The sequence below is a fragment of the Equus quagga genome, chromosome 16, assembly GCF_021613505.1.
Source record: "Equus quagga isolate Etosha38 chromosome 16, UCLA_HA_Equagga_1.0, whole genome shotgun sequence".
Lineage (NCBI taxonomy): Eukaryota > Metazoa > Chordata > Mammalia > Perissodactyla > Equidae > Equus > Equus quagga.
In genome coordinates this window covers 42,688,881-42,708,146 of record NC_060282.1, presented here as the reverse complement: position 1 = coordinate 42,708,146, position 19,266 = coordinate 42,688,881, and the positions used below count along the sequence as shown (strand labels likewise).

General features: G+C 37.8%; 1 protein-coding gene across 2 annotated transcripts in view; it reads right to left on the bottom strand.

The window, feature by feature from the left end:
* VIRMA (vir like m6A methyltransferase associated) overlaps positions 1-15,687 on the bottom strand; it is a 66,319-nt gene extending 50,632 nt beyond the window's left edge. Inside the window, exons 1-2 of one of the 2 annotated variants that reach the window (XM_046642117.1) lie at positions 15,489-15,687; positions 985-1,100 (exon numbers count right to left, since the gene is read on the bottom strand). In XM_046642117.1, the coding sequence (XP_046498073.1) occupies positions 985-1,100; positions 15,489-15,551 (179 nt within the window). In that variant the 5' untranslated portion in view covers positions 15,552-15,687. The remainder of the gene's footprint in view (positions 1-984; positions 1,101-15,488) is intronic. The other variant, XM_046642116.1, reaches the window with a different exon arrangement.
* Between the last annotated feature and the right edge of the window lie 3,579 nt (positions 15,688-19,266).

Here is a 19,266-nt window from a genome sequence, read left to right as displayed (position 1 = left end):
ATTATATATACTCATGTTTCCACAACCAAAATTTAGCTTATATCTCCAATTCATGTAATTAAAATCAAAAGAAGAAGATGATTACTCATTTTACAACATAGATCAAATTCCTCTGTTTTATGTCAGTTGTTAAAGTTATCAACAACTCTACATCAGGGACCATGTCTTACATTTTGTTTATTTCCCACAGAGCCTAAGAAAGAGAAAGCATCAAATAACTACTTGCTACATACAATTAATGGCTAATGTGAAGCTATGAATTTATAAAAAGACACATGGGGCCAGCCCAGTGGCGCAGCGGTTAAGTGCGCAGGTTCCGCTTTGGCGGCCTGGGGTTTGCTGGCTCAGATCCCGGGTGCGGACATGGCACCGCTTGGCAAAAGCCATGCTGTGGAAGGTATCCCACATATAAAATAGAGGAAGATGGTCACAGATGTTAACTCAGGGCCAGGCTTCCTCCGCAAAAAGAGGAGGATTGGCAGTAGCTAGCTCAGGGCTAATCTTCCTCAAAAAAAAAAAAAAAAAAAAAAAGACACATGTATCAGGCTAAGAAGATCATCAAGTCATGAAAACTGATACTATAAAATAATAAAAATGTACTAACATTAAAAGATATATTTCTGAATATTCAGACTAATTCTTATTTTCAAGGAAAAAGGTTAAAAGTACTTCATCTACTACATTGTGCCACCATAGAATATTTTGGAAAATATAAACCTATTTCCACCAACTTTTAAAAAAAAGGAATGAAGAAAGAAAAATTTAATTTAGTACTTAGATCAAGTAATTACTATTTTCAAGTTTATAATGAAATATGGATTATACAGAAAACCTAGAGTCAGTTACAAGTACAACGTAACCATAAGTGAATAAAATTTTAGGTTTTTTTAATTTACAAAATATTATCTTAAAATTTTGCCTTTAAGAATATATTTCGAGGACAATCTTCAGTCAAAAATTCTTTTAAAAAGAAAGTTGACTTACCCATATGCTCTATTGTCAGGCAGGCTGCTATGGGCTCTGACTCCTGGGGGTATGACTCGGACTTCATTGATATAAACCACACATGGAAAACGAACCACATCTATATGAGAACTTTGCTTTTAAAAAAAGGGAGGGAGAATACAACGGATTATAAGAGAATACTACGAAAAACTATATGCCGACAAAATGGATAACCAAGAGAAAATGTGTAAATTCTTAGACTCTTACAACCTCCCAAAGCTGAATCAAGAAGAAATGGAGAATCTGAATAGACCAATAACAAGTGAACAGATTGAAACAGTAATCAAAAGCATCCCAAAGAATAAAAGCCCAGGACCAGATGGCTTCCCTGGGGAATTCTACCAAACTTTCAGAGAGGACTTAATACCTATCCTCCTCAAGCTATTCCAAAAAATTAGGGAAGATGGAATGCTTCCTAACACATTCTATGAGGTCAACATCACTCTGATACCAAAGCCTGACAAGAACACAAAAAAGGAAAACTACAGGCCAATATCGCTGATGAACACAGATGCAAAAATCCTCAAAAAAAATTGGCAACCCAAATACAGCAAAGTATCAAAAAGATCATACATCATGATCAAGTGGGATTTACACCAGGAAGACAGGGATGGTTCAACATCCACCAATCAATGTGATACACCACATTAACAAAATGAGGAATAAAAACCCCATGATCATCTCAAAAGATGCAGAGAAAGCATCTGACAAGATCCAACAGCCATTTAGGATAAAAACTCTTAACAAAATGGGAACAGAAGGAAATTACCTCAACATAATAAAAAAAGGCGATTTACGACAAACCCCCAGCCAACATCATAGTCAATGGGGAAAAACTGAGCGCCATCCTCCTGGGAACAGGACCAAGATAAGGATGCCCACTATCACCACTCTCATTCAACATAGTACTGGAGGTTTTGGCCAGAGCAATTAGGCAAGAGAAAGGAATAAAAGGAATCCAAATAGGGAGTGAAGATGAGAAACTCTCGCTGTTTGCAGACGACACAATCTCATATATAGAAAACCCTAAAAAATCCATCGGAAAACTATTAGAAATAATTAACAATCACAGTAAAGTAGGCGGGGTACAAGATCAACTTACAAAAATCAGTTGCATTTCTGTACTCTAATAACAAACTTACAGAAAGAGAACTCAAGAATACAATTCCATTTACAATCGCAACAAAAAGAATAAAGTAGCTAAGGAGGTGAAGGACTTACACAATGAAAACTGTAAGACATTACTGAAAGAAACAGATAACGACATAAAGAGATGGAAAAAGATTCCATGCACATGGATTGGAAGAATAAACATAGTTAAAATGTCCATACTACCCAAAGCAATCTACAGATTCAATGCAATCCCAATCAGAAGCCCAATAACATTCTTCACGGAAATAGAACAAAGAATCCTAAAATTCATATGGGGCAACCAAAGACCCCAAATTGTTAAAGCAATCCTGAGAAAAAAGAACAAAGCTGGAGGCATCACAATCCCTGACTTCAAAATGCACTACAAAGCCACAGTGATCAAAACAGCATGCTACTGGTACAAAAACAGGCACACAGATCAATGGAACAGAACTGAAAGCCCAGAAATAAAACTGCACATATATGGACAACTAATCTTCAACAAAGGTGCCAAGAATGTACAATGGGGAAAAGATAAGTCTCTTCAATAAATGGTGTTGGGAAAACTGGACAGCCACATGCAAAAGAATGAAAGTAGACCATTATCTTACGCCATACACAAAAATAAACTCAAAATGGATCAAAGACTTAAAGATAAGTCCTGAAACCATAAAACTCCTGGAAGATGATATAGGTAGTACACTCGTTGACATCGAACTTAAAAGGATCTTTTCGAATACCATGTCTTCTCAGACAAGAGAAACAAAAGAAAAAATAAACAAGTGGGAATTCATCAGACTAAAGCGCTTCTGCAAGGCAAAGGAAACAAGGATCAAAAGAAAAAGACAACCAACCAATTGGGAGAAAATATTTGCAAATCATATATCTGATAACGGGTTAATCTCCATAATATATAAGGAATTCACACAACTGGACAACAAAAAGACAAACAACCCGATCAAAAGATGGGCAGAAGAGATGAACAGACATTTTTTCAAAGAAAATATACAGATGGCAAATAAACACATGAAAAGATGTTCAATATCACTAATCATCAGGGAAACGCAAATCAAAACTACATTAAGATAACACCTTACACCTGTTAAAATGGCTATAATCACTAAGACCAAAAATAAACCATGTTGGAGAGGGTGTGGAGAGAAAGGAATCCTCATACATTGCTGGTGGGAATGCAAACTGGTGCAGCCACTTTGGAAAACAGTATGGAGATTCCTCAAAAAACTAAAAATAGAACTACCATATGACCCAGCTATCCCACTACTGGATATCTACCCAAACAACTTGAAATCAACAATCCAAAATAATATATTGTATCCCTATGTTCATTAAAGAACTACTCACAATAGCCAAGACATGGAAATAATCCAAGTGCCCATCGACTGAGGATTAGATAAAGAAGATGTGGTGTATATATGTACATATATATACATATATACACACAATGGAATACTACTCAGCCAGAAAAAAAGACAAAATCACCCCATTGGCAACAACATGGATGGACATGAAGGGAATTATGCTTAGTGAAAGAAGCTAAGCTGAGAAAGACAAACACCAGATGATTTCACTCATACGTGGAATATAAACAAGCACATGGACAAAGAAAACAGTTCACTGGTTACCAGAGGATGGGTTGGGGGTGGACACAGGGGCTGAAGGGGAGTACCTATGTGGTGACAGACAAGAAATAATATATAACTGAAATTTCACAATGATGTAAACTATTATGAACTCAAAAAAACAAAGCTTAAATTAAAAAAATAAAAAAAGGGAGAGGGACATAGTGCAATCAAAACACATTTTCTAGTCAAAATTTAGTCACCTTCAATTTGTTTCATTCAAAATGTCACAAATAATCTTAAACTTCACTTCACTAAAACCGTGCCATTATTTACAACGCTTTGTAAAAATGTTTAAAAAAATGTTACTTTTTTAAACAGCTGATGATAAAATATAGCTAGTTATATCTCTCCATTTGTATAATAACATTTTCTACAGCATATTTGCCTCCCTGCTGATGTTTTGCTTAGGTCAATACAGACCTACAGTCCCTTACTGGAAAACTCTGGAGCCATATGTCTTTCAGAATCCTGACTTTTTAGATTTTTGGAAAGGTAATATGATATAAATACTGTATACTAACTTAACACCCCCAGTGGCTTCTGGAGCAGTACCTTGTAATCAAAACATTAATACTTCTGCAACCACATGTAGAAACATGCACACTAAATAAATATTATAATCAGTATTTTGTCAATTCAGATCAGATTGCATGACCAAACGAATTCAGGGCAGATTTTTCTGCCATTTTTTAATTTCTGAATTATAGATAAGGGATTGCAGATCTGTACGTAAATTAGCTTAATTTACTAAACTTACATGCCAACTAATATAAAGAGATCAAGGGAGACCATTTAGGTACTTTAAAAAAGAAAAAAATGCACAAACTAGGAGTTCACCACAATAAAAGAAATGGATAGTATAAATTTAGCATACACTTGTTTTCAGGTATCATTTGACATAGGATCAGAAAAACATAGCTCTTGTGATCAATAATTTAAAAAGAAAACTTTCACACTGCTTTTGGGCTATTCTACATCAACTTTTCCTAGCAGTTCAGCCAACCAACACTACCTAGTGGCCAAAGTACATAATGACAAGAATGGTTCGCATTACTTGCATCTAGAAAGACTTGAGGCTTGAGTCTCTTAAAGCTGCAAAGAATATCAAGCACATCAACAGACCAAAACACTGTTCAACTTTGTCTTTCCAAAAATGTGACAGAGGATTACAGAAGAACCTGGGTCCCTGACATTGTGGAGCTGTCATATTAGCTGTAGAATGCTTAAAACCAAATTATTGAGAGAGGAAACCCAATTTTATCTAATCCACTGTTATTTCGACTGTTGTGACATCAGCTGAACTTGTATCTTAACTATTACAAACATACTGTAAGTATTCAACAAATTCTACAGTAGATTTACGTGAAAGAAATAAGCACTTTGCCTCAAACTTCAGTGCTGTTTCCTTCCTGTAAGGAACTTCTCTACTTAAAAAGTCTACGATATAGAAATCCCTTTGCTTCCATGGCTATAAATTCTCATTAGTGTTTACAAAGGAAGCTTACAACAAAAGTTTATCAATTCTATTCTCCTCCACCATGCTCTGTACTAATTAACAAATGATAGTAGTAGTAGTTAAGGTATAGTTACTGTGGACATGAACTTAAGATTTTACAAACAGGCTTTCAAAATCTATTTTATTTCTAAGCAGAAGAGTTTCCATATTAGTTGCTACCACTTTTACCCAATATTTATTTATTAAATGTCTATAATGTTCCACAGTATGCTAGGTCCTCAAGATACAAAGACAAGAAGACATAATCTCTGCCGTTAAGGAACAATCTATTGTGGTGTACAAATACATAAATTGCTATGATACAGACTCACACAGGAAACTGAAAATTCAGACGGGTACTCACCTAACTCAGATTATGAGCAAACATTTGCGGGGGGAAAAGGGGAGTGTCAAGGAAGGTTTCCCAAAAGAAGTAGCACCTGAGCTAAGCAAGTCTTCAAGGAAAATAAGAATCAGTGGGAAAGAAGGAGGAAGAGCTTTCTAGGCAAAGGGAGAAGCATGCACAAAATGAATACAAACAAGAACTTGGAAGGTTCAAGAAACTGTAAGAATAGCTCATCATAGCTAGAGAGCAAAACGGGGGAGAGAGGTAGGACTGAGTAGCTAAACTCAATCAACAGAATAACAAGAAATAAGATTTGCATCCACTGCCAGAAGTCAATTCCAAATCTGTATCTCCATGTAGGACCTCTCACCTGAGCCCCAGACCACCTATATCCAACTGCCAACTAGACATCTTCACCTGGATGTTCCTCTGGCACCACAAACTCGACAAGTCCAAAACGGAACTCTCTTCTATCAGTGACAGCACCACCATCCACACAATAGCCAAGACACAAACCACTTTCACAGTTGGCTTCTTTCTCATTCTCTCTCACCTACATCATTCGTTCACAAAAACATCAAGTCCTATTGATTAAACCTCAAATTGCTCTCATGTTTGTGTATTTCCCTCCATTCCTGCTGTCACTCTAGTTCTAGACACTATGCACTGTAATCTAGATTACAGCTATAGAAGCCTAACTGGTTCTGTGCTTCTTTCTCGCCTCCCTCCAACCCATTCTCCTATTGCAGAGTGGTCTTTCTAGAATGTAAATGTATCACTCTCCTGCTCTTTACCGTCCTCAGGCCAAATTCCTTGGTCCTACAAATAAGAATGGCCTCTCTTTATCACTCCAAATTTATAGCCCCAAAATACCACATTCTTTCTCATCTTCATGCCCTTACTCATGCTATTATCTCTGCTTAGAACCCTCCCACACTCCTCTGTCCCAATTCCTTTCAGATGTCAACTTTCTCTTGCAAGTTGAGCCAGACCAAGTCTAGATAGGTGCCTCTCCTTTGTGTATCCAAAACATCTTATCAAACTAAATTATAATTACTTCTTTTATCTCTCCCATTAGAGAGGTGTTTCAAGAAGACAAGAACCAAGTTTCAGTTTACTGTTACATTCATAGTGCCTGGCATATTCATTTAATGAATGTAAGACTTTTAATAGGTACTTAATAAGAGTTGACTGAATTGTGTTTTCAGAGTTTAAAAAAATATCACAATGACGTAGGGGCTTAAAATGTCTAGAGGAATACACAAACCTAGGAAGACAGGCTGACAATGGGAAATCATGGAAGGTTTATGATAACAAGAATGTGAAAAACAGACTGGTCAGATTCCAGAACTCTGAGCCACATTTATCTTCAGAGGGAGTCCTTGTGTGTTTAAACGTCACAGTACAGCTGTCTCCCCGATCCTTACTCTTCTATCCCTGCAACTATCTTCTCTTCTCTTTTTACCCTCTCCTAAGGGTAAACTAAGGCTATCTCATCTACTCCTACCACTTCTATTAACACTTCTATTCAGATGAGTTCCGAATTAGTTTCTTAAAAAAACCTCTAAAATGAAATAGGACTTTCTAGGATTAATCACTCTCTTAAGACTGTATTTTAGCCCAGCAATTCCACTATTGAAAGTAATAAAGAAATAATTAAAGATGTATAAAATAATATAACTTCAAGAATATCACATCACAGTGGGCCGACCCCATGGCCAACTGGTTAAGTTTGCGTGCTCCAGTTCAGGAGACCAGGGTTCTGCCAGTTCATATCCTGCGAATGGACACAGCACCACCCATCAAGCCATGCTGAGGTGGCGTCCCACACTGCACAACGAGAAGCACCTACAACTAGAATATACAACCATGTACTGGGGGCCTTTGGGGAGAAGAAGAAGAAAAAAAAGATCAGCCTTAAAAAAAAAAGGGAATATCACATCACAATATAAAGACAGGAGTCTAAATGTATGAGAACTTAAAATATAATAAGATTACCACTTAAAGAAATATTATGCGGCCAATAAAAACGATATTATACAGAATATCTAGGGAAGGAAACAAGATGGCTTGGCGATAGAGATGAGAGACCTACTTTTTACTGTATACCCTTTTGTACCTTTTGAATTTGTACCTCATAGATGCATTACCTAGCCAAAAAAAGAGACGATGTTTACAAATGAAGCTTACAAGTGTTATACAGGTGTATTCTTTTTTTTTTTTTTTTTGTGGAAGATTAGCCCTCAGCTAACTACTGCCAATCCTCCTCATTTTGCTGAGGAAGACTGGCCATGAGCTAACAGCCATGCCCATCTTCCTCTACTTTATACATAGGACACCTGCCATAGCATGGCTTTTGCCAAGCAGTGCCATGTCCGGACCCAGGATCCAAACCAGTGAACCCCGGGCTGCCGAGAAGCGGAACATGTGAAACTTAACCACTGTGCCACCAGGCCAGCCCCTATACGGGTGTATTCTCGAAGATGCACAACACATTGCTAGACAAGAAAAGAAGTCACAAATCAGAAACAAAAATGATCTCAGCTTTTTAACCACAAACTCACAACACAACTTGGAAAAAGATACAACAAAAATAACTTAGAAGAGGAAGAGGAAACAGATGGAATTAGTACAGTCTAAGTATATAAGAGGCTATCAGAAAATGACCTATCTCAACTATGAGATTTTTTATATGAACCTAAGGATAACCACTAAGCAAATAATTACAAGAGAGACATTTACAATAAACAAGGAGAAAAATAAGAATACCAACAGAGTAAACTATATAATCAAATTGGTAGTCCAAAATACATGGCACAAGAAACAAAGGAAATGCAGGAGAACCAGGAAACATGGAATAAGATGGCAGTATTAAGCCCTCATATATCAATAATCACTCTAAATGTAAATGGATGGAATTCTCCACTCAAAACACAGAGCGGCAGGATGGGTTAAAGAACAAGACCCTAAAATATGCTGCCCCAGGAAAACATCTCTACTCCAGAGACAAACAAAGGCTCAGAGTGAAGGGATGGAAGACAATACTCCAAGCTAATGGCAAACAAAAGAAAGCAGGTGTTGCCATACTTATACCAGACAAAGTAGACTTCAAGATAAAACTTGTAAAGAGAGACACAGAGGGGCAGTATATAGTGATGAAAGGGACTCCGCACCAGGAAGACACAACACTTATAAACATGTATGCACACAACACAGGAGCACCAAAGTACATAAGGCAACTATTAACAAACCCAAAAGAAGATTATCAATGACAACATAGTAATAGTAGGGGACTCAACACCCTGCTTACATCAATGGATAGATCATCCAGGCAAAAAGTCAACAAGGAGATAGTGGACTTAAATGAAAAACTAGACCAGATGAACTTAATAGACATATAGAGAGAACTCCATCCAAAAACAGCAGAATATATATTCTTCTCAAGTGCACACAGAACACTCTCAAGGACAGACCATATACTGGGAAACAAGGCAAACCTCAATAAACTTAAGAAGATTGAAATCATATCTACCATCTTTTCCAAGCATAATGCCATGGAACTAGAAATCAACTACAAGAAAAAAACTGGAAAAGGAACAAAAACGTGCAGACTAAACAACATGCCACTGAACAACCAATGGGTCGTCGAAGAAATAAAGGGAGAAATCAAAAAATATGTGGAGACAAATGAGAATGAAAATGCACCATACCAACTCTTAAGCAATGCAGCGAAAGTAGTCCTAAGAGGGAAATTTATAGCAATACAAGCCCACACTAACAAGAAAAAGCTCAAATAAACAATCTCAAATTACACCTAACTGAATTAGAAAAAGAAGAACAAAGCCCAAACTCAGCAGAAGGAGGGAAATAATAAAAATCAGAGCAGAAATAAATGAAATTGAAACAAAAAGGACTGTAAAAAGGATCAATGAAACAAGAAGCTGGTTCTTTGAGAGGATAAATAAAACTGGCAAACCCTTAGCCAGACTCACTAAGAAAAAAAGAGAGAAGGCTCAAATAAATAAAACTGGAAATGAAAGAGGAGAAATTACAACAAATACAACAGAAATACAAAAGATTATACGAGAATACTATGGAAAACTATATGCCAACAAACTGGACAATCTAGAAGAAATGGATAATTTCTCAAACTCTTACAACCTCCCAAAATTGAATCAAGAAGAAATATAGAATCTGAATAGACCAATCACAAGTAAAGAGATTGAAACACTAACCAAAAACCTCCCCAAAAATAAAAGTCCAGGAACAGATGGCTTCTTGGGAGAATTCTACCAAACGTTCAAAGACAATTTATTACCTGTTCTTCTCAAACTATTCCAAAAAATTGAGGAAGAGGGAAATATTCCTAACACATTCTATGAGGCCAAAATCACCCTGATCCCAAAACCAGACAATGCAATAAGGAAAATTACAGGCCAATATCGCTGATGGACATGGATGCAGAAATCCTCAACAAAATACTGGAAACCAAATATAGCAATACATTAAAAAGATCATACACCATGATGAAGTGGGATTCATACCAAGAACATAGGGATGGTTCAACATCCACAAATCAGTCAATGTGATACACCATATTAACAAAAAGAGGAACAAAAACCACATGATCATCTCCATAGATGCAGAGAAAGCATCTGAAAAGATCCAACATCCATTCATGATAAAAACTCTCAATAAAATGGGTATAGAAGGAAAATACCTCAATATAATAAAGGCCATACATGACAAACCCACTGCCAACATCATACTCAATGGGGAAAAACTGAAAGTCATTCCACTGAGAACAGGGACAACGGTGCCCACTATTACCTCGCTTATTCAACATAGTCCTAGAGGTTTTGGCCAGAGCAATTAGGCAGGAAAAAGAAATAAAAGGAATCCAAATAGGTACTGAAGAAGGGAAACTCTCACTCTGTGCAGACGACATGATTTTCTATATAGAAAACCCTAAAGAATCCATCAGAAAATGATTAGAAATAATCGACAACTACAGCAACATTGAAGGATACAAAGTCAACATACAAAAATCAGTGGCATTTCCATATTTTAATAACAAACTAACAGAACAAGAACTCAACAATACAACCCCATTTACAACTGCAACGAAAAGAATAAAATATCTAGGAATAAATTTAACCAAGGAGGTGAAAGACCTATACAAGGAAAACTACATGACATTACTGAAAGAAATTGATAATGACATAAAGAAATGGAAAGATATTCCATGTACATGGAATGGAAAATTAAACATAGTTAAAATGGGCATACTACCTAAAGCAATCTACAGATTCAATGCAATCCCAATCAGAATCCCAATGACATTATTCACAGAAATAGAACAAAGAATCTTAAAATTCATACGGGGCAACAAAAGACCCAGAATAACCAAAGTAATCCTGAGAAACAAGAACAAAGCTCACCAGCAATCCCTGACTTCCTAACATATTATAAAGCAATAGTAATCAAAACATCAGGGTACTGGTACAAAAACAGGCACACAGATCAATGGACGAGAACTGAAAGCCCAGAAATAAAACCACACATATACTGACAACTAATCTTCAACAAAGGAGCCAAGAACATAAAACAGAGAAAGGAAAGCCTCTTCAATAAATGGTGCTGGGAAAACTGGACAGCCACATGCAAAAGAATGAAAGTAGATTATTGTCTTTCTTCATATACAAAAATAGACTCAAAATTGGTCAAAGACTTGAAGGTAAGACCGGAAACCATAAAACTTCTGGAAGAAAATATAGGCAGTACACTCTTTGGCATCAGGCTTAAAAGGATCTTTACAAATACGATGTACACTCAGACAAGGGAAACAAAAGAAAAAATAAACAAGTGGGACTTCATCAGACTACAGAGCTTCTGGAAGGCAAAGGAAACCAAGATCAAAATGAAAAAACAATCCACCAATTTGGAGAAAATATGTGCAAATCATATATCTGATAAGGGGTTAATCTCCATAAAATATAAAGAGCTCACATAACTGAACTACAAAAAAATAAACAACCAAATCAAAAAGTGGGCAGAGGAGATGAACAGACATTTTCCCAAAGAAGATATACAGATGGCCAATAGGTACATGAAAAGATGCTCAACATCACTAATCATCAGGGAGACATAAATCAAAACTAGACTTACATATCATCTTATGCCCGTTAAAATGTCTATAATCACCAAGACAAAAAGTAATAAATGTTGGAGAAGTTGTGGAGAAAAGGGAACCCTCATCCACTGCTGGTAGGAATGCAACTGGTGGAGCTACTTTGGAAAACAGTATGGAGATTTCTCAAAAAACTTAAAAGAGAATTATCATATGACCCAGCTATCCCACTACTGGGTATTTATCCAAAGACCTTGAAATCAACAATACAAAGAGACTTATGCACCCCTATGTTCATTGCAGCATTATTCATAATAGCCAAGACATGGAAGCAACCTAAGTGCTCAATGACTAATGACTGGATAAAGATGTGGTATATATATATATATATATATATACACAATGGAATACTACTCAGCCATAAACAAGACATAAGTGTTCCATTTGCAACCACATGGATGGTCTTTGAGGGCATCATGTTAAGCAAAATAAGCCAGACAGAGAAAGACAAACACTGTGTGATTTCACTCATATGTGGGAAAAAAACAGACTTACAGACAAAGAGAACAATTTAGTGGTTACCAGGGGGAAGATGGGGGAGGGTGGCACAAGGGGTGCAGGGGCACATTTATATGGTATTTGACAAATATTAATGTACAACTGCAATTTCACAGTGTTATAAACTATTTAGACCACAATAAAAAAATTTCTTTTAAAAAGAAACCACAAAACAGTATTACAGTATTGGTCCAGTAATGTGAGTGGTGGGTGAATACATTTAAGCATACATATATATATATACACACACACACACACACACACATATATATATATGTGCGTGTGTGTGTGTGTGTGTGTGTGTGTGTGTTTACTAGAGGATTTGGGAAAAAATTAAAGAAAGCTGTCGATAGCTGGGACTAAGAAAGGTGAGACTATGAAAGCCTTTGCTTTTCTGTATTTTCTAATTTTTCTATAACGAAATTGAAATTTACTAAAATAACATAGTTACTTTATTTTTTAAAAAGAGGCATACAAACCACAAACACAATTTGTAATTCATTTAGCACCGCTCAAATCTCTTTAAGTAGTCCCCTTGTAAAAACAGAAGAAATGTCTGTCTTCCCCACCAGATTACAAATTCCTCTGAAAGCAAGGGCAATGGGTTTTGTTTTTTCTGTTTTATTTATATTGCCCCTCCTAGAGCTGTCCCACACCATATATGGTATTTTCCATCCACGGTTGGTTGGTTGAATCCACAGATGTGGAACCTGTGGATACTGAGGGTCGACTACAGAGACTTGAGTATCCTGGGATTTTGGTATCCTCAGGAGTCCTGCAACCAATCCCCCACGGATACCGAAGGCTGACTGTACTCCTTCTCCCTCACACCATCAGTTGCTATCCTGTCAATTCTATATCCAAAATTTATCTTGTACCTATCCTCTCCTACTTAGTCCCACAGGGACACAGCATGGCATGAACTTAGAGCCAGAAAATGTGTGAAATGTGTGTTGATGTGTCTTAATCCAGCTATGCCACTTTAGGAAAGTCATCTAACCTCTCATGCTCAGTTTTCTTATCTATAAAATGGGAATAACTATCTTTCAAAATTGATGGAAGGATTAGAGATAATGTATTTACATTACCAAAGCACTGTCTTGCACAAAATAAGCATTCAATAAATGCTAACAATGTTTACTGCCCACGTGCTAACTCAAGCTTTCATTATGTCTCATCTTTTCTCCTTGATTTGCCACCTAATGTTTCTGAACCATTTTAGGTGTTACTGTTCAATTAATCCACCTAATGTATTGTACTAATCATATAATTTGCTTGCTGAAAAACCTACCCATTTCCTATAAAATAAAGTCCATATTCCTTTACTTAGCATTCAAGGAACTCCATGATCTTGCTTCAAACTGCCCTTCAGGTGCCACTTCACACTGCTCCTTTTGGCATAGCCTACAGAGGACTGCTACTCCAGAAGAATGCCCTCCTTTCCTATCTACGACTGTGGGACATATCCTATTCCAGCAAAGACCAAGCTCATATGCCAACTGCCTTGATAAAGTCTTCTCTGATACTCTCAAATGAAGAGTGGTCTCTCCCTCCTCTGAAATCACATAGTCTTGACTTGTACCACCAAAGGGAGCTAAATAAAGATTGACTGAAGTCGTATTAAGTCAGGCACTGATGGGCATTTTGGAAACAAAGGCGACAAACCCCAAGGAATTCCCGCTCTCTTTCTTTATGTACTCATCACACTCTAACTTGAATTATAATTTTGTGGACCTAATCTCCAACATTTAGTTATAAATTTCATGAGAACAAATATCTCAATATTCCATATTTGCCACAAACCTCTACACCTCTTTCGAGACAGTTTAAACAGGATCTCTACTAAGCCTTCCCCAGTCACTGCCAGAAGAAGATTTTTACTACTAGTTCTATCCTCTGGATGTCCTCAATGTTTGTCTAAGAATAAGGGAAGAAATACTAAATTCTTGAAGACATAAGTGAATGAATGCCAATTTTTCTAAACTAGAAATATGCTTTTTTATTTCATTTTTAACTGTCCTTTATTTCTGTACAAATGATAGATTTGCTCTTATCCAACTATGGCCTCCACTGTGAGTTTCCTAAAGCCTAGCTGGAATTACAGTCAGAGAAGTATGGTCATTGAACAAACAGAGCTAACTGACCCACGTGAAATGAGAGACCACAAATTAATTCACCTTTAGTAAGATATGCTAAAGTTTCCAAACTTTCCATTTTTACAGACCTACAAACCATTCGTTAAAATAATTATAAGACCAAGGTTTTCAACTTTTTATTTTGCCAAGTAAAGCATTAAGATACAACCACTACTCACTACCATCACTATCGCAGAACAAAGAATAGTACTCTAGACTGATTAAGCTTACATTTAAAGAGAAATGTGAGTTCTGGGGGTTTTTTAATTTCTCTGTGGACTTCGTTAATGTTCATCTGTGGTCAGCTTTCGAGAACCTTTAGTTAACTAGCTATATTCAGTAGACACATCGCAGAGCCAGTCGTAAGTTCAGGGGCGCTCCCAACACCCCACCCTCGCCCCTCAAAACGACAATACAACTGTGCTTCACAGCTTGACTACAATCCTCTCAATTCTCCCCTCTTCCCAACAAGTATTCTGCACGCAAAGGACGTTCCGTGTAAGCATTTCATGCTGTTAACGTGTGAAATCTTTCCAAGAGAGTAGTATTAAAGTTTCACGACAAACTGAAGAACGCCGCAAGCCTAAACCGAATGAGTGTCACATCTGGGCCACAGAACTCCCATTAGAAAAGGGACCTAGGAGAAGGGACTTAAGAACATGAAGCCTCCGCGACCTGCTCGGCCACCTGCACCACTGTCAAACACAAGCTGTCCAAGACCCCTCCCAAACACCACCTGAGGTCAACCTGAGAACCATGATCCTTTTCAAGGCCCAAAGCTAATAGGAACAAACGAAAAAGAGCAAAGCAAGCAGAGCAGCCAAGTCGACCAAACACCGGGAGCCTAACACCCAGCAGGGCAGTGAGGAGCCACCCCTGCCCTCCCTCAGCCCCGCTGCCCACACCCAAGCTGGGGGAGGGGGGTGTGTAAGGGAGGAATCAAAGTGCCAATAGACAGGAGAAAAGGTCGAGGCACGCCTAACGATTTTTTGTAAAGGTCCCCAAAGTCCAGAGGCAGGGTCAGAACCAAGTCGCGAAGCCTTACCTCAGCGCTCGGGTGTTTAAAAGTATCTAAAAATAGCAGCTCCATCGCTGAGTCCACCGCCATGTTTGCCGCGGGCGGAGGACAGGGGGAGGACTTCCGGAGCAGCCCTCAAACCTCGGCGACAGCGGCTCAGGAGAGGGAGAGACGGCCGTACTTCCGGTTGGCAGAGCGCTAGCACCGCAAGCCTCGGCCTATCCTGACGCGTCGTGCTGCCCAATGTCGCCGGCCCCGCCTTCTCCAGCGCGGCGGAGGGCGCCCTCGGAGCGCCGAGAGTGGCGAAGGAAGCAGAGGAGGGGACTACGGAGTCTCCAGTGGTCCAAACTCTGTCGTTCTACCGCGTTATAGAGCCACGACGGCCTCAGGGTGGCAGAGTGCGGAGCAGGTTTTGGAGAAGGTGGAGTAGGGGTGGGGAGCGCTGCCAACTCGATACCCGGCCCAGTGAACCCGTCGGCAAGCAACGTTTCGAGGGCTGGCGGGAAAGATGCAATGAGCGAGATTGAAAAATAAGATTTTTTATAAAAAAAATAAGAGAAGAAACTGTTGTCTCAAAACGAATAGATTTTTTTTGTTTTCTCATCTGCAAAATATGAATTGTGCATAATAAAACCTAACCCACAGCCTTTGTGAGGATTTATTGAAATAAAATTCAAGAAATTGTATAACGTGAAATGCCATGAACAATAAAAATGTAGAGTGAAAACTCTCTCTCTGTCTCCCTGTTGATAAGCATTGGAGCAATTGGAACTATTTGGTAGTCTTAATTGGCACAAGTGCTTGGGAGAGCAATTAGGAATTATCTAGTAAAATTATATATGCCTACCCCCTTTCTAGGAAAATTCTTGTACACGTGCCCAGAGAAATACCTACAGCTAGAGTAATGTTCATGGCAATGCTTTATAGTTGCAAAAAAGCTGTAAACTTGTCATTAACAAGAAGTAATAAGTTGGGGCCGGCTCCGTGGCCGAATGGTTAAGTTCTTGGGCTCCACTCCGGTAGCCCAGGGTTTCACCCATTCACATCCTGGGCGCGACACGGCACCGCTCATCAAGCCATGCTGAGGCCGTATCCCACATGCCACAATTAGAAGGACCCACGACTAAAAATATGCAACTGTGTCGGGGGAGGGGGAGAAAAAGGAGAAATGAAATCTTAAAAAAAAATAAGTAAACTGTGGTATATTTATGCAATGTAACGGTAGATAGCAGGTAGAAAGAATGAACTAGTGCTGTATCTACTAATGTGGATCACCTATAAAACGGTTAAGCAAACAGGTTGAAGAATATCTATTGTAAAATAGCATTTAGATAGTTCAAGACATGTAAAATATAACTTTTAGGGGCATGTATGTTATAAAATTATAAAGAAATTCATTGGAGTGAAAAACACTAAAGCTTAAATACGGTGGTGAACCAGAGGGAGATGTAATGCAGAAGAGCCAGGGGCTTCCAATGCTTTGGTAACGTCTTATTCTTTAGGTTGGTGGTGGTTTCACAGGTGTGCCTTACGTTATTGCTTGTACCTTTCGGTATGTCTGAAATATTTAATCATAAATTAATTTTTAAATTCTTAAAGTAAATCTCCCATTCACCCCCTTCATTAGCCCTCCAGTTTCCCCTATTAGCTAAATTTTTCTATTTTCTGATTTTTCAGTTTCTGCTTTTGAATTTACTAATTCCTTCTTTCTGCTTTCTTTAGGCTCATATGATGTTGTTTTCCAAATTTCTATAGCGATGCTTAAGTTATTTATATTCATATTTCTTCTTATTATATATATTTATGTCTACCAATTTTTCCCTAAGTTCTGCTTTAACTGTAACTAATATACAATATAGTGTTTTTATTATTGGTGTTTTTTTTTTTTTCTTAAAGATTGTCCCCTGAGCTAACATCTGTTGCCAATCTTCTTTGTTTTTTTTCCTTCTTCTCTCCAAAGCCCCCCAGTACATAGTTGTATATTCTGGCTGTAAGTGCCTCTGGTTGTGTATTATTGGTGTTTTTTATGCAGTCTGATTTTCTTAGTTTTGATTTTCTTTGTGACCTAAGAGTAGTGTGAGGTAGCCTTTTTTTTTTTAATGATAAACTATTTTTTAGAGCAGTTTTAATTTTATGGGAAATTGAGCAAATAGTACAGGGAGTTCCCATAGAACCCCTTTTTCCACTGTTCAGGGGTTCTCCTATTATGAATATTTTGCATTAAAGTGGTACGTTTGTTACAATTGATAAATCAGTAGTGATACACTGTTATTAACTAAAGCCTTAGTTTACATTGTTTCACTCTTTGTGTTGTACATATATACTATATGTATCTTTGAATTGATAGACTATCTCTGAAAGAATTGTGAAGGAACTGGTAATAGTGGTTGCCTCCAGGGAGGGGAGCATGATGGCTAAGGTACAGAAGTAAAGAGAATCTATTTCCATGTACATATATTACTGTACCTATTAAAAAATAAAATTTTCAAAGATGAATAAGAATTGAGTAGAGAAAAAGATTGAGGAGTAGAGAAAACTTGTGTAAACAACTCTTTCAAGAACTTTTGTTGCCTAGAACAAAGAAATGAAGTGGTTGTTAAATGGGGGGATGTGGAGTCAACAAAGAGCGTTTTTAAAATGGGTGATCACAGAGCATGGAGACTGATGGGAATGAAGTAATGGAGAGAGAAACACTGATGATGAAGAGAGAGAGGGGATATCTCCAGCAGCAAAGTATTGAGTAGGTCAGAGGGGTGGTACTTGGTGGCCAGGTAGAAAGTGACCTTGCTAGGAAAAACACCTGCTCCGTGGTAACCAGGCATGAGGAGTCCATGGGTACACATGCAGATGGGTATAATGATTTAGTAATGTGGAAATGAGGGAATTCCTTTTTACAGTTTCTATTCTCAATGAGATCTTCAGCTATGATTGAGAGGGGAGAAAGGAGTCCCAAGAAGAGAGAAAGTATGAACTAGACTCATGGGAGAGCCTCAAATCCTTGGTTGGCTATCTATCACCTCTCTTAGTACATAGGGCTTCAAATTCACTTCTTGCTCACTCTTTCACCTTGTCCCTATCACACCCTATTTCACCACGCCCTATCCCTCCCTTAAGAGATATTTCACATCTCTCTGCCCTTGCTTACATGGTTTCCTCTGCTTTGAGTATGACCCCCTAGATAAGGCTTTCAAAAATCTACACACAGTTACAATAGCATGCAAAAGAATAAAATACCTTAGTAATAAATTTAACCATGGAGGTAAAAGGCTTATACACTGAAAACTACAAAATGTTGCTGAAAAAATTAAAGACAAATAAATGGGAAAACATTCCACGTTCATGTATTGGAGGACTTAATATTGTTAAGATGACAATATTACCCAAAACAATGTACAAATCCAATGCAATCCCTATCAAAATTCTAACAGTCCTTCTTTTTTTTTCCAGAAATGGAAAATCTGATCCTCAAATTCATATGGAATTGCAAGGGGCCCCAAATAGCCAAAACTATCTTGAAAAACAAGAACAAGTTTAGAGGACACATACTTCCTTCTTTCAAAACTTACTACAAAACTACAGTAATCAAAACTGTGGTAATGGTATAAGGGTAAACATATAGACCAATGCAATAGAAATAAGAGTCCAGAAATAAATCTTTACGTATATGGTGAATTGATTTTCAACAAGGGTGTCAAGGTCATTCAATGGGAAGGAAGAATCTCTTCAATAAATGGTGCTGGGATAACTGGATATCTACATGCAGAAGAATGAAGTTGGATCCTTGCCCCATACCATATACAAAAAT